This window comes from Sander vitreus, chromosome 12, assembly GCF_031162955.1.
Source record: "Sander vitreus isolate 19-12246 chromosome 12, sanVit1, whole genome shotgun sequence".
NCBI classification, from domain to species: Eukaryota; Metazoa; Chordata; class Actinopteri; order Perciformes; family Percidae; genus Sander; species Sander vitreus.
The window spans coordinates 8,756,347-8,769,859 of NC_135866.1; the positions used below are offsets into that span (position 1 = coordinate 8,756,347).

Sequence of the window (13,513 nt, forward strand, 5' to 3'; positions counted from 1 at the left end):
CTTTTCTCAAATGCCACCGATGAGGCACCTGACTTTTTACTTCTTTGCACAAAATGAATGGAGGTATTCATATTTCTCGGGAGCTTGGTCTATCCTCTCAGATTTTGCTGCTTTTGTTGTCCAACAAGTTCAATCAGCACATAAGCCAACAACAGGCTTTAGTTATGGCAGCTTAGCCAGAGGGATTTGGAGGACTTTTTTATTGGGAGATAAGGGCGCATCTGAGTCCTTTGTCTCCCAGCTACTCAAGATGGTTTTGTAGCCTGATGAAGCTTTGTTCTGGCTAATCTTTCTCCCTTCTTCATCCTGTCCTCTCCCACACTAGTCCCTTCTTCGCAACAAACACAACTTTTCTCTTTTAATTATGACTTTTCATCTGGGGCCCAGTCACAACTGAGGAGAGAGGAACAAAGTGTAGCAGAAACACAATTGTACCTGCGTGGAGGAGAGAAAGCTCTCAAGGGATGTGTCGTCTCTGCGAATGGGTGTGTATCCGGTAGGTGTGTGTGTGTACACACGTCAATCCACAAGCAGGTTCTCTGGCATTTTGATATCTGTTGTGTGAAGACCACCTATTGTGAGCTGTGATCCTCTTAGCAGGCTTCTGACAAAAGAGCTATATTTACCTTTACGGGTGATCATAGCACACAAAGAACATCATGACGAGAATATGAGCTACCTTTCAGCTTGAGCTTCCTTTCGACACCAGCATAAGAGAAGCCACTAACAGGGTATGCGATATATGGTAATGGCTGCCACGTTAAGACATTTGCACAGCCTATTTAGCATAGTCTTTGTTGAAGTAGGAAAATGACAAGCAGGGAGATGTCAAGCTGTCGTCAGTAAAATATAAAAAGCAAACAAGCCAAAAATGTAACAAAAACAGATTTTTTTCGGCCAGCATCACAATTTATTTATATAAAAAGATCACTCATTTTTAATCAGTAAGATGTTCTTCTTTGTACTCCATATTGGAAATCACACACTTGAAGAAAAGATGTCCAGTCGAAACAAACGTCATGGACCACCTTGTACAGTACAAAGTGCACCAATAACACTTGTGTGACAAAACAGAATAATAGCAGTATAACAACAGGTCAAATTCACAGATGAAAACCCCTGTCACTGTTGTGTAATTAGACAGCATCTTCATTGCCGTCGTATGCACTGGAGTGTGCGTGTGTTCGACTCTGTGCTCATAGTGTGTGTCTGAGTGCGTGCACTGCATACTCATGTGCTCGACTCGAGCTTAGCGCTGTGCAGTGAATGTATATGTGCTTACTGCAGTCAAACTCTGGTTAGTAACGTTTGCCCTTGCTGCAGCTTTGTACAGCACCATAAATGTGTGTGCGTGTGTGTGTGCGTGTGCGTGCGTGTGTGTGTGTGTGCGTGTGTGTGTTTGTGTGTGTGTGTGTGTGTGTGTGTGTGTGTGTGTGCTTGTGTGTGTTGTTTCCATGTGCATTTTTGTCACAGCGCATTACCAGAAGTACACACATTACCTGTTTTGTAGCCCAAATCTTTATCATTTGCGAGTGTTATGATTGGCTTGCACCTGCATTTCTGAGCTGTGCGTTTGTACATGTCCATTGACCATAAACTGATAACTCACTGCACCATAGGCTACTGTGTGTCTGTCACTAGCAGCAATTTGGCTTTAGGCAGAAGGCCTGATTGGGGAAGAAGTCTGAGGGGAGATGGAGCTCTCTGTGGCTAGACTCCAGCTCTGTCCATCCTATTTTAATTACCTATGGCACTCACCCAGGGGAATATCTCCCTTCCTCTCTGTCTCTGTATCTTCTCTGCTCTCCTCTTTCATCTCCCTTCGTACCCTACCATCTTCTCTTTTCATCTCTCTCTCTCTCCTCCATTCACTCTCACTATCTCTCTCTCTCTCTCTCTCTCTCGCTCTCTTGTTTCTATCATTTTTCCTCTTTCGTACAGGCACACATAACCAGCATAACAGCTGCGTCAAAGGCCTATGCAGAGGTAACCTTTGCATTAGCATATAAATGACCCTGTAGATTGAATGGTATTTTAGGAAATTTAACAGCAAAAGACAGATTCCCTCTACTCTGATTAGACCTGCTCTGAGGAGACAGGCAGCCACTTGAGGGAATATCGCCTCCACCTCGATAAGATAAAGACTTGACACAGCTGAAGAGAGCATGATTGTGTGTGTGTGTGTGTGTGTGTGTGTGTGTGTGTGTGTGTGTGTGTGTGTGTGTGTGGATGTATATTTGCGCTTTGTTTCACTGTGTTTGTATGAGTGCGTGTGAACAGGTCTGTCTATCTGAATACATATCTACTGTATGTGTTAATTTCTCTTCACTCCGACCTGTTTGCTCTGACATAATGTGCTTCTACCAGTATTGCCACATTAAATGGGAGATTGCATCAAACTGAAGCCCCAGTTACCTCAAGGTTACCATTACAACATTTACCAACTCAGCTTGTAATCTTTAAAAGTGTTACAACAATGTTAAATTAAAGATATAGTTTGACATTGTGGGAAATATGCTCATTAGTTTTCTGGTGGAGTGTTAGATGGGAAGATTGATACCCCTCTCATGTCTGTAGATTAATATTAAACTACAGCCAGTAGCCAATTAACTTAGCCTAGCACGAGCAAAGACTGGAAACAGCTAGGTGTCTGAAGGTAATAAAAATACCAGCCCCTCTTAAGCTCACTAATCAACACATTAGATCTTGTTAATTACATCTGTACAAAAAGTATAAAGTGTAGAAACGTGTTTTTGATTTGAGTTTTACGGGGTGTTATGTGCAAGACTATTTTAGTGGCCTGGTGAGCTGTTGCCAAGTAACCAGCAGAAACCTGAAATCCCCATTTTAAACCAAGAACTGGACTGGGTAAACCCAGCCCGACCTGCCGGCGATTTGATTTCGCCCTGCAGCTCAATGCTCAATCTTAAAAGATTGAGCTTGGTCTGGTGATAGACTAGTCCGGCACCTAACCCTGCCTAAAATGGAAAATTTACATTTTTACACTTCACTGTCTGCTGGCTGGAGCCTTACGTATATTAAATGGACAGATATAAGAGTCGTATCAACCTTCTCATCTAACTCTCAGAAAGCAACTCGCAAAATGTTGAATTATTCCTTTAACAAGGAAGTTTAACATTAGATTTATGTGCTACCAACACTGTCAGTACTAAATATTGGTAGCCTGGTGGACCAACTATTTCATGGGTCTTAAAATGTGTGCTTTTACTCATCTAGATTCTTTAGATCTACGTGTTTGTCATGCATTTTCAATCGAGTGGCAATCAGACCAGCTGAATGCTGACACCATTGTGAAAGTGCTAATATTTCTCCATTGAATTTACTGAATTGAGTGAAAGGATTCACAACTTCTATCTTGCTAATACTTCTAATACAAAGTCAGCACATTTTTATACTTTCTAATTTCCCTTTTTGAACTGCGTGTCTTTATCGTGAATTAAGAAAATAGAGTTTCTTTATAAAAAGAAATATGACCTTTAAAAAAGAGGCATGACACCAATGAGCAATCCCAAATCCAAGCTCCACAACGTCCCTCTTAACAGCTTTGTCTTGAAGCTTGAAAGCACCCGAGAGAGTAACATCTGTCAAGTAAACTTAATGCAACCTACTTGTGTTGTTGATGGACGAGCTATGAGAGATTTATGATAGTCACACAATGTTTGTCTGAACTTTTATCTGGAATCAGCACTGCACCATTGTTAGAAAAACCTTGAAATCTCTCACGGCTACATTTTGTTCACGTCCTTTCCATTTTCAGTGGAAATCTGTTTTAAGTCAATTAACGAAGCTATAGTGCTTGTAGGGTGGAGTCCTGAAGTGTGAAGGTGACCCACTTCTCCCAGTTTAGCCCATGTCTGTGTTTCTACCCTCAGGCCTTCTTCCTTTTATTCCGGGCTTTAACCTGCATACCGTCCTAGAGGAGCTAGTGTGTTACACAGGAGAAGAACTTGTAAAGGATTCTATCTCAGCAGTCTTCATGTTAATATTTATTACTTATTATTTATTAGTATACTTCTTGTATATTCTGTATGGGTGCTGTGTACCTTGTACCTTGCTGCTGTAACACAGAAATGTCCCAGTTTGGGATCAATCAATCCAGTTTGATTCATTTTCTTGATAATTTTTTTTTTTTTGTAAATCAACCTGTCATAATAATCCGGCAGAGGAGGTCTCAGAGCTTCCTTTGACAAAAAGCATTTAGAAAAAGAGAATTATCGTCACGCATACTTCTTTCTATCCAAAATCAAGTTTGTGGCATCACAGCTTACTTGCTTATGGCCAGTAAAGTTGTTCTGTTTAACGAGTCTGAGTGGTTTTACATAAACACAGAACAATGATCACCCAGCTAGCTCATTCAGATTCAGCTGAAATATTATATATTTGAAGGGGAAACCCCATTAAAAAACAAAGGCTCGGCAGTAAGCATCTTTTCTAAGTGAAAAGTGTACAATAAAAGCATTGTTACGTTTTCAAAGAATATATTCCATTGTTGCCATATTGATTTCAAATGAGCTATACAGTCTCGCCAGAGTGTGGATAATGTGGAGACAAAATGCTTGCAGCTCCCCCATCCCCCTCCTTGCTGAGAGAGAGGGGACCCCCACCCCCCTATATTTGTGTCCATGTATGTGTTCATGCACACTCATATGAACGTACATTTGGGATCAGGGTTAATGATTAAGTGTATGCATCAGTGTGTGCATGTATCCGTGTGTGTGTGCGTGTGTGTGTGTGTGTGTGTGTGTGTGTGTGTGTGTGTGTGTGTGCGTGCGTGTGTGTATGCGCGTGTGTGTGTGTGTGTGTGTGTGTGTGTGTGTGCGTGTGTGTGTGTACGCATGTTTGTGTTAGGGGGCGAACCCGCCCTCCTTGCTTTTACATCTACTGCAATAGAGAATCTTTGCCTAGCTTTGCTATTGGTTGCTACGGTAACAAAGGCACAGAGTGGAGGGGCTGCAGCAGCTACAGAGAGAAAGAGAGAGAGAGGGAAAGACAGAGAGAGGGACAGAAGGAAAGACAGAGAGAAAGGGACCGAGGGAAAGACTGAGAAAGAAATAGACATAAGGATAGACAGAAAGAGAGAGACAGAGAGACTACTTTTGCCTGTAGACCTAATCACAACATATTTTTTTTGATTTTATCTGTCCAATTTTGTCACACACGCATGCATACACACACATATTAAATTAGTAATTATTGGCTGTACTGTATTTGGGTGTAACACAGGTCATGGCTCAAGCATCTCAGCCAATAGCACTTGCAGCATATGTGTATCTGAGCCTTCACAGCACGGACTGCTGAGGCCTTTTATGTCTCAGTGTTTCCTCGTGGTCAGTAAATGCCCCTCAGTGTGGATTGTGATGGGGCTCTTTTATTCTGTCTCTGTTTAGCAGGATGTATATTGATCTTGCTCGGCAGCTTTTAATAGCTGAGATGCCTTGTGCAAACATGAGCATGTCCAATATACACTAAAGGCCACTGAGGCATTTTAGGATGGGTAAATGGGTAAATATTAGATAGATAATCATTAAATAGATATCTTTCATATAGTTTCTTGACATACTGTGGGGCTGTATAGAATCTCCCAGCATGCTGCTTATCCCCTGTCACTCCAGATCAGCTGTGGCATGTGAACAAGAACACACGGGAGAAAAATACTTTATTAAATGTCAGTCCCAGCAGATGAGGACGACACAAATGGACAAGAGGTGAAAGCAGGTTATTGTGCTTCTTCGGATGACCTGCTGATTGGTTAATGATGTGAGTGTTAGCAGGTGATTTGCTAATGGACTGCCTGATGAGGATAGATTACACTGTGTGGCTGTCGCCGTCATTACATGCATCCCATGATAACCGTGTCAGTGTCACACCATTTAATCCTATCACACCAACATGATCTGACACAAATAGCATAACACCCTTTCTTCGTTCCACCCGATCGTCTCTCTTTCCTTGATTTCCTGTAACTCATTCTGTCACCGGCGGTCTTTTTTTTTTTTGTAGCTTGATGAGCTGGAAGCCTGTAGCAGACACTATCTCTCTTCCTTGTTTCTTGTCTTTTACTCAAACCACGTCTCTTTTATCTTTCATCTGTCTCTTCTTCTCGCCTCAGCAGGGAAAACTCAGAACCCTTGATAACCAAACATCGTTTTTATAGAGCCCAGAACCTTTGTCATGGCACTGGCCAGAAACAGAGATCTAATATGTTGGCCATGGCCCAGATCCGATGGTTTATCTTATGGATCAATAACCTTAATCAATACACACTCTAATGAGGAGGCTACGTCAATGACTGGCCGCAGGGTTTTGGTATGTAGCATGTGCAGTGTGTTTGTGTGTGTGTGTGAGAGAGAAAGGAACAGAGAGGGAGGAAGGAAAGAGGAATGCCTCGCTTGTTTTCTCTTTACTTGTAGGCTTTTAGCACAGTCACTGCATGTATTAGCCAGGTATTGTTATTTTCAGAAGAGGTTGGGCTACTTAGTAATGTTTTACATTTGCATATGAATTGTACTTTACATGTTTTAGGACAGTTTTATGCAACAAAAATTATCGTGATATAGTGATATATACAATTACAACTATTACAATGTCCATGGTGCTCGGGGGATGTAAACAAGGAAACTATAAAACAAAATATTTACAGTTTCCTTGTATGTAAACAGGAAGTATAATGCCACCATGGATTCAGTGTGAGCTACAACTCCTAAAGCGTTTTTATTTATTTATTTATTTTAACTCTATATGTTGGTTTGCATTTGGGCAAATTGGCACCGTTAACAGTATACTGAATTAGATATTAGCAGTTCCTGTCTGCAATGTATACCAATGGCCGTACAGAGAACTGTCACTAGATTACTTTGATACTGAAGGAAAATGTAAAGATTTTCAGGCAAGTCCTGTCCTGAGTTACCAGGCACGTCTTTGTTTATATCATTTCTGAGCGCTTTCATGGATGCATTTATTACGCATTGTATGCCCTAAAAATGTGTGTATCATTTATGTGTGTTCAGATTTGATTGAGTTATAGCTCAGAACAAGGAGTGGGATTTTATTTTATTTTTTTACTCACACCACAATCATACTGGAACACATGCTTCATTTGATTCCATCCATCCATCAGTTAAGTCCATACAAGACAACAGAATTTCATTTTAGGCTTAAGCCTCAAATTTGGATCCTCTCATAAAATTGCCATAATGAAATGAGTCTGACCCCACACCTGACTCAGTCAGTTCTAGTTCATAGACTCCCAATGAAGATTCAGATGAAACAACCCCCCCCCCCCCCCCCCTTCACCCTCCCTCAGGGCTTCTCTGGTGCTTCTGATGAGGAGAAGGCTTAGAGATGTCAAACCTGCAATCTCTGGTCTAGAATTTCATTTGAAGTGTCCCCCAGTGTATAGTCTGCAGCACCACATCGCCTTACTGATGTCCTCAAACAGCTTGTCACTTAAACACATGCACAATCTGAGCTGTTGGCAACACAGGTGAATGTTTCTATCTATATGAGTATGTGCGTGTTGCATCAGGGTGCTTCAAATAGCAGCTGTCATCACCTTAGCAACTAGAACATTTACCTCTCTACCTGTTATTCTATCTTTGAAAATAGTCGCAGGGTTTTTATCCTGGAACAGAAAAGCTGAAAGGAATAAAGAAAGAGAAATGACAGGAGGAGGTGTGTGATGGACGGAGCGAGACGGGGAATGAAAGGAAATAAGCGGGGGTTGGGGGAAACATGTAACACGGTGTTTAGGTTGAATTGATGGGAACGACATTTATATTGCTCACACACTTTTCTTCAATTTCTAACCTATCTTTTCATTTGTGTTCCATCAAATTCTACATTTCCTAGGATTTTAGCAGCACTCGCAACAACCCAAGACAAAAACTGAGTACTAGTGTTTGTCTTGTCTTTCCTTCTCTTTATATCTCCTCTTCTTTTTCTTAAAGTATTCTCACATCAGAGACTCTGTTGCTGAGCCAAAGGCATTTTGAGTAGATAGCATAGAAGAGCTTCTACATTTAAACATGTGTTTGATGGCGTGGCTGCCACATTTTATGACTGGTAGTAACTTATGTGCAGTGTTATTCCACTGTCCTGGTTTTATATGTGAAAGAGATGCTGATGTACAGCATGGGGGCCTTGTTTTCAACAGTTTGACCCGTCTAACGTGGGTTTTTGACCTGTTTTTCGGTCAGTCCCCCAATTTGGTCCCAACTGAAATGCCTCAACAACTATTGGATGGATTGCCATTCAATTTCACACAGATACTCATGGTCCCCAAAAGATGCATCCCATTGACTTTAGTGTTCCCCTGACTTTTCATCTAGTGCCACCATCAGATCAAAATTTCCAGTGTCCAGTTCTTTGGTTTATGACCAAATATCTGCAAAGGTAATGACATTTACGTCAACCACAGCAGCTATACTTGGTGTTAAATGGCAGCACCCTGCATGAGACTGTGGGGGTCTTAAGCATCTCCTTCCGTAACAGACTGCAACACCCATAGTGATAGAAGGAGCACTACCGCAGGTCCTACGTTTCCAACAGCAGTCAGAATTTTTTAACACAAACAGAACATAATGTAACACTGTTGTTGTCTGTCACCATCAGCCACCACTTACATGACAGATCCTGTCCAATTTCCTGCTTGTATCCTTAACTATATTTATATATATATATTTTGTATTTTGCTAGTATCTTAGCAAATGTTAGCATGCTAAAATCAGATGGTGAAAATGGTAAACATTATACCTTGCTAAACATCAGCATGTTATCATTGTCACTGTGAGCATTTTAGGATGTTGATGTTAGCATTTAGGTCAAAGCACCGCTGTGCTGAAATACTACCGCTGGCTGTAGACTGTGTGTGTGTGTGTGTGTGTGTGTGTGTGTGTGTGTGTGTGTGTGTGCGCGCACATATCTCACACAGCACATTGTGACCCTTTTGCGGCCTCTTAGCTTTTAAAAAAAATATATTTTCCCTTCCCTTCTCCTTGTTCGTGATTTAGAGCATACTTGACTTTTGACCCTTAGAAAGATTGTCCATCTTACCCGGGTCACACCCTTCATCCATTCTTTTTCTACTTTCTTCAGCTATTCCTTCTTTGCTGCAAATACCCGTAATATATCCTTCACATCTCCCTATAGAAACACAATTAGTGAACGCAACGTTACCTCCCAAAGTGGCTTTGTAATCCTGTGACTGTTTTGTCTCTTGGTGTGTTATATGACTGTGAGAATCCCATTCAATTCAAACTGTGTGACAATGGAGTGGCATTTCTGACAATAGATCCTCATTACACCACAAAGCAGACAATATAAACACATATGCTCCCTGTTGAAGCCAGGTTGGTGGCAGCAGTCACCCTGCTGCACTTCTGACCCTGTCCTTGCGTGTACACACACACACACACAGTCACCTGTTAATTAAGAAAAATATAGCGTACACAACATATATTTTAATGTTTTGTTGTTTTTCTCTCCCCTCTCTCTTCAGTGCATGTGTGTTGCTGCCATGGCGACCGTGGCTCCTCTCTTCACATGTATTCTCCTGCTGCTTCAACTGGCGGATGGCTCATTCCCAGAGGAACCCAGTCCACTCAGCTACGTCCCCGTAGAGGGTATGTTTCCTTCCTGCTGTGTGTGTGTCTGTGTGTGTGTGTGTGTGTGTGTGTGTGTGTGTGTGTGTGTGTGTGTGTGTGTGTGTGTGTGTGTGAGTGAGAGTGCGTGACTGTATGTGCAGCGTTGATGATGAATGGCTTCACGGTGGATGTGGACATCGGGGGTCAAGGGGCAGAGCTTTGGTGTGGTGCTGCTTTCTTGCTACCCAGGCATACAGATCAATAAAGAGACTCCACTCCTATAGGTAGTGAAGAGAAGGAAAGACAGACAGAACGAGAGCAGAGAGAAATGATTGTTATGGATTTTGAGAGGTGCAGGAAGATGAAAAACTGGGAGACAATTGGATTGGATGGGGTGATACAGATGACAAGAGAGAAGGCTGAGGGGTGGAAGAGAGAAGGCGTGGAGACAGGTGGAGATGGATCGCTACGTGCTCCTCTCTCCCTCCCCTGCAGTCAAGGACAATGAGACGTTCTCCCAATCTGTCTCCTGATGATGAGGGCTCCCCGCGGAGACCTTCGTCCTCCTCTTCAAAACTTTCACATACTCTGATACTGCCACTTTCTCTCTCCACCTCATCTGCACTCTCTCGCTTATCCGAACGGAGGAGAGGGAGGGAACAATAATGGTTGCACAGTTTTACTCATTATGGTGCTGCATGCATCAATAAAAGCAGAAAGAAAAACAGAGAGGAATAAAGTGTTTCAGTGTACTTTAACTGCTGCGCCATTCATCTCTTTCCATTACCTCTGTTTTCCTAAACAAAAGCATCAAGTGGAGACACTATTAAAGTGAAGGTTAGAGAAGTTTTTAGGGTAAATATAGATGGGAAAAGTACTCGCTTTTTTATAAAAGTAATTGTGTGCACATCCCACCTTCTGGCAGGTGCAAAACAAATGAGAAATACTAAAGTGAAAAAAATATAATGTCCGCAACACTGCTTTAAGCTCCCATATTTAATACAACGCCAATACGTTTCGACCCTGCTCGAAACGTTGCCTTTGTATTAAATATGGGAGCTTAAAGCAGTGTTATTTTTTTCACAAAAGTACTCACTTTGTCATCAACTGTCAAAGTATCCTTGAGCAAGGCACCTTATTTCTCTTTTTTTTTTTAGGAAGCCGCGTTTCACTCTATCTGTCTGTTTGTCTGTGTGTTCATGTCAGTTGTGCGGAGGTATCCGGTGTTCTTGGGCAGAGCTCATCGTTCAGCTCAGAGACAGGAGCTGCACATTCAGACGGTCCTCCAAGTCAACCGCACGCTCTACATAGGAGCCAGGTAACCAACGGCAACCGCCTCCAACTGTGTGTTACTGACGTGCTTGTATAAATATCCTTTTGCTTTCATTTGATGCCACAGTGTCCGTCTGCTGTCACTCTGTAGAGGACATTTTCAGTTTGTTGTGGCGACGAAGCACTCAATCATCATTGTTAAATGTCAAGGGAAAGCTGTTTGTTCACATAACTCATATATGGAAAATAGTGTTCCCTGGGCCAAATCTGGTCCCCCCTGATGGAAAGATGTTTGGCATAAACAAACCGATGAATGCCAATGGAATGAACAAATAAATTATAGAATCCACCTCATTTAAATAAAACATTTCACAATTCAAACACATTTTTAATTCCATGGCTTCAGCCTGTTTGACCAGAAGACATTTGTGACACAAAAAAACACAGGTGGCAGTCTTACAGAAATGGTGTGCTGATAAAAAAGAAAATAATAATTGTAATGCACAACAACAACAACAGCAGGCCACTGTTATGAGCATCACAGATCATACATTCGCATATACTCACCCAAACACAAATTTGTCGCTAAATGAGTGTTATGTAGCATAAGCTGCTGTAACTCTGTTAGCCGTCCCCTCTGGCGATAAAATCCCCCCAAAAAATGTGTTATAATTCAGTTTGAGTCTGAAATGAATTGAAAATAAATAAACAAATAAAAAAATCCAAAAACAAGTCAAAGATGTTGGCTGAAAACATTAAATGAATTGCCAAGCCCCTTTTTACACATTGTTTATAATGTATATCCTATAGTATTACATTGAAACAGTAATAGTATTACATTGTGTGTTTTGTAGAGATGACTTGTACAGAGTGGAGCTGGATAACATGGCAGGTGATGAGATGTTCTACAGCAAGGTAGGACTCATTTTCTTGCACGCACACAAAACCAAACATGCACTAACAATTGATAATGTACACATACACACAGAACAAACTGACTGTGCTCTGTTCCTTTGGCAGAAACGGACGTGGGAATCCAATAAGAACGACATCCGAGTGTGCCGGATGAAGGGCAAACACGAGGTACAGCGCTCGTGCACAACACTCTGACTTTGAGATCCACTCTTACATGCATTAACACCATCCATCTATACTATCACACGCATGGGCAGACATAACAGCTGTTAGAGAGAAAACGTATTTCCTGCAGGTGCTCCTGCATACAGCATTTACACAAATTTGATCTTGTTGATACAGAATCAGCGCATCACTTAATCGCATAGCTCGGTGAAACGCTACCCAGGCCAAAAGATGTCCATGAAGCTTCAAAGTTAATGTCATACACACCTGCATTGTGCCAATTTTCTTCATATATCTCAGCTTGTAGGGAAGACTAGAAAGTGGGACATTTGTGTGTGTATATACAGTGATAGTTGACAATGTTCTGAGATATAAAGGGAATGTCAAATCTACAAAAGAGAAAGATTCGATGGGATGGTGGCTTGCTTGACAGGGTGTAACCCAAACATATAAGCTTTTATTGTTTAAATGTAGCAGTGCCACTGGCAAAATCCTATCTGGGCGGAACGCATGACAAAAGAAAAAGAGGCAAAAGAGGAAACATTATAAAGCAAACTGAGCAGAAAGAGTGACACCGCTTCAGGGAGGAAACTGAAATTGAAAATCAGTTGAGGATGGGAGGTGTAGGTAGGGATGGGATGGGATGTGCGTAGGTGGACGAAAAGTGGTGAAGAAACACAAAAGGAAAAAAGAAAAAAAAAAAGACGTGTTGCTTCAAAAAACACAGATGAAAGAAAAAAAAAGGAATTAAAGCTGTGATACAAGACGGGAAGAGAAAGACTTGGCCAAGGTGGAGAGGTATGGTATGATATGATATGGTGAGAGCGTAAGAGCAAGAAGACAAAAGACAGAAAGGCGAAGCTAAAGCCTGCTAACTCAGATGAAGAGATCAAATGATAAGGTTCAGACTAAATGACGCAATCATCTGACATACAGCAGAGCAGGTACTAGACAAGAACTAATGCTTTACAGTCCGATAGCATCTGTTAGGCAAGTATGCAGTTAAAGTTATCACAGTCCAAAAATAGACATTTCTCACAGCAGACATTTTGAAACGTTATAGCAGGGAAAGCACAGGTGGAACTAATAACATTAACGATGGCTCTGTTCTGTTCAGGTGTGCCAGTAAAGCCAGCATACCTGGGAGCTGAACTGAAGTGAAACACCTGAATGGAATGCAAGTTGGTACAGGAATAGTGTTTTGGGAAATACACACATTTTTTGCACAGTTAGTTAAGAAGATTGATAGGACCCTCACGTCTTTACTGAATATTAATACTCATCTATATCCAGGTAAGATATCATAGCAAACAAGCGTATTCCCATAACAGCAAACTATTCCTTTAATTACTTCCACCTGTGCTTTTCCTGCTGTGCCATATCAGAGGGTCTGCTATGAACAAGGTCTACCAAATTACTCTCATAGTATCTCAATAACAACATTATTTACCAATATATTATCAGGATGAACATTTTTGACATTTGAAAACTCTTTTCATTTCCTGCTTGCTCAGTCTCATTTAAACCACAATAATAACTAACACTGATTAGCCTGTGCA

At 41.4% G+C, this 13,513-nt stretch overlaps 1 protein-coding gene across 3 annotated transcripts in view; it reads left to right on the plus strand.

Moving 5' to 3' along the window:
* Positions 1 to 13,513, plus strand: part of LOC144526226 (semaphorin-6B-like) — a 37,482-nt gene that overhangs the window by 6,545 nt on the left and 17,424 nt on the right. For 2 of the 3 annotated variants that reach the window (XM_078263534.1, XM_078263535.1), the window contains exons 2-5: positions 9,518 to 9,641; positions 10,809 to 10,920; positions 11,729 to 11,789; positions 11,895 to 11,957. In XM_078263534.1, coding sequence (XP_078119660.1) covers positions 9,518 to 9,641; positions 10,809 to 10,920; positions 11,729 to 11,789; positions 11,895 to 11,957 — 360 coding nt within the window. Of the gene's footprint in view, positions 1 to 9,517; positions 9,642 to 10,808; positions 10,921 to 11,728; positions 11,790 to 11,894; positions 11,958 to 12,261; positions 12,753 to 13,513 lie in introns of those variants that run through there. The other variant, XM_078263536.1, reaches the window with a different exon arrangement.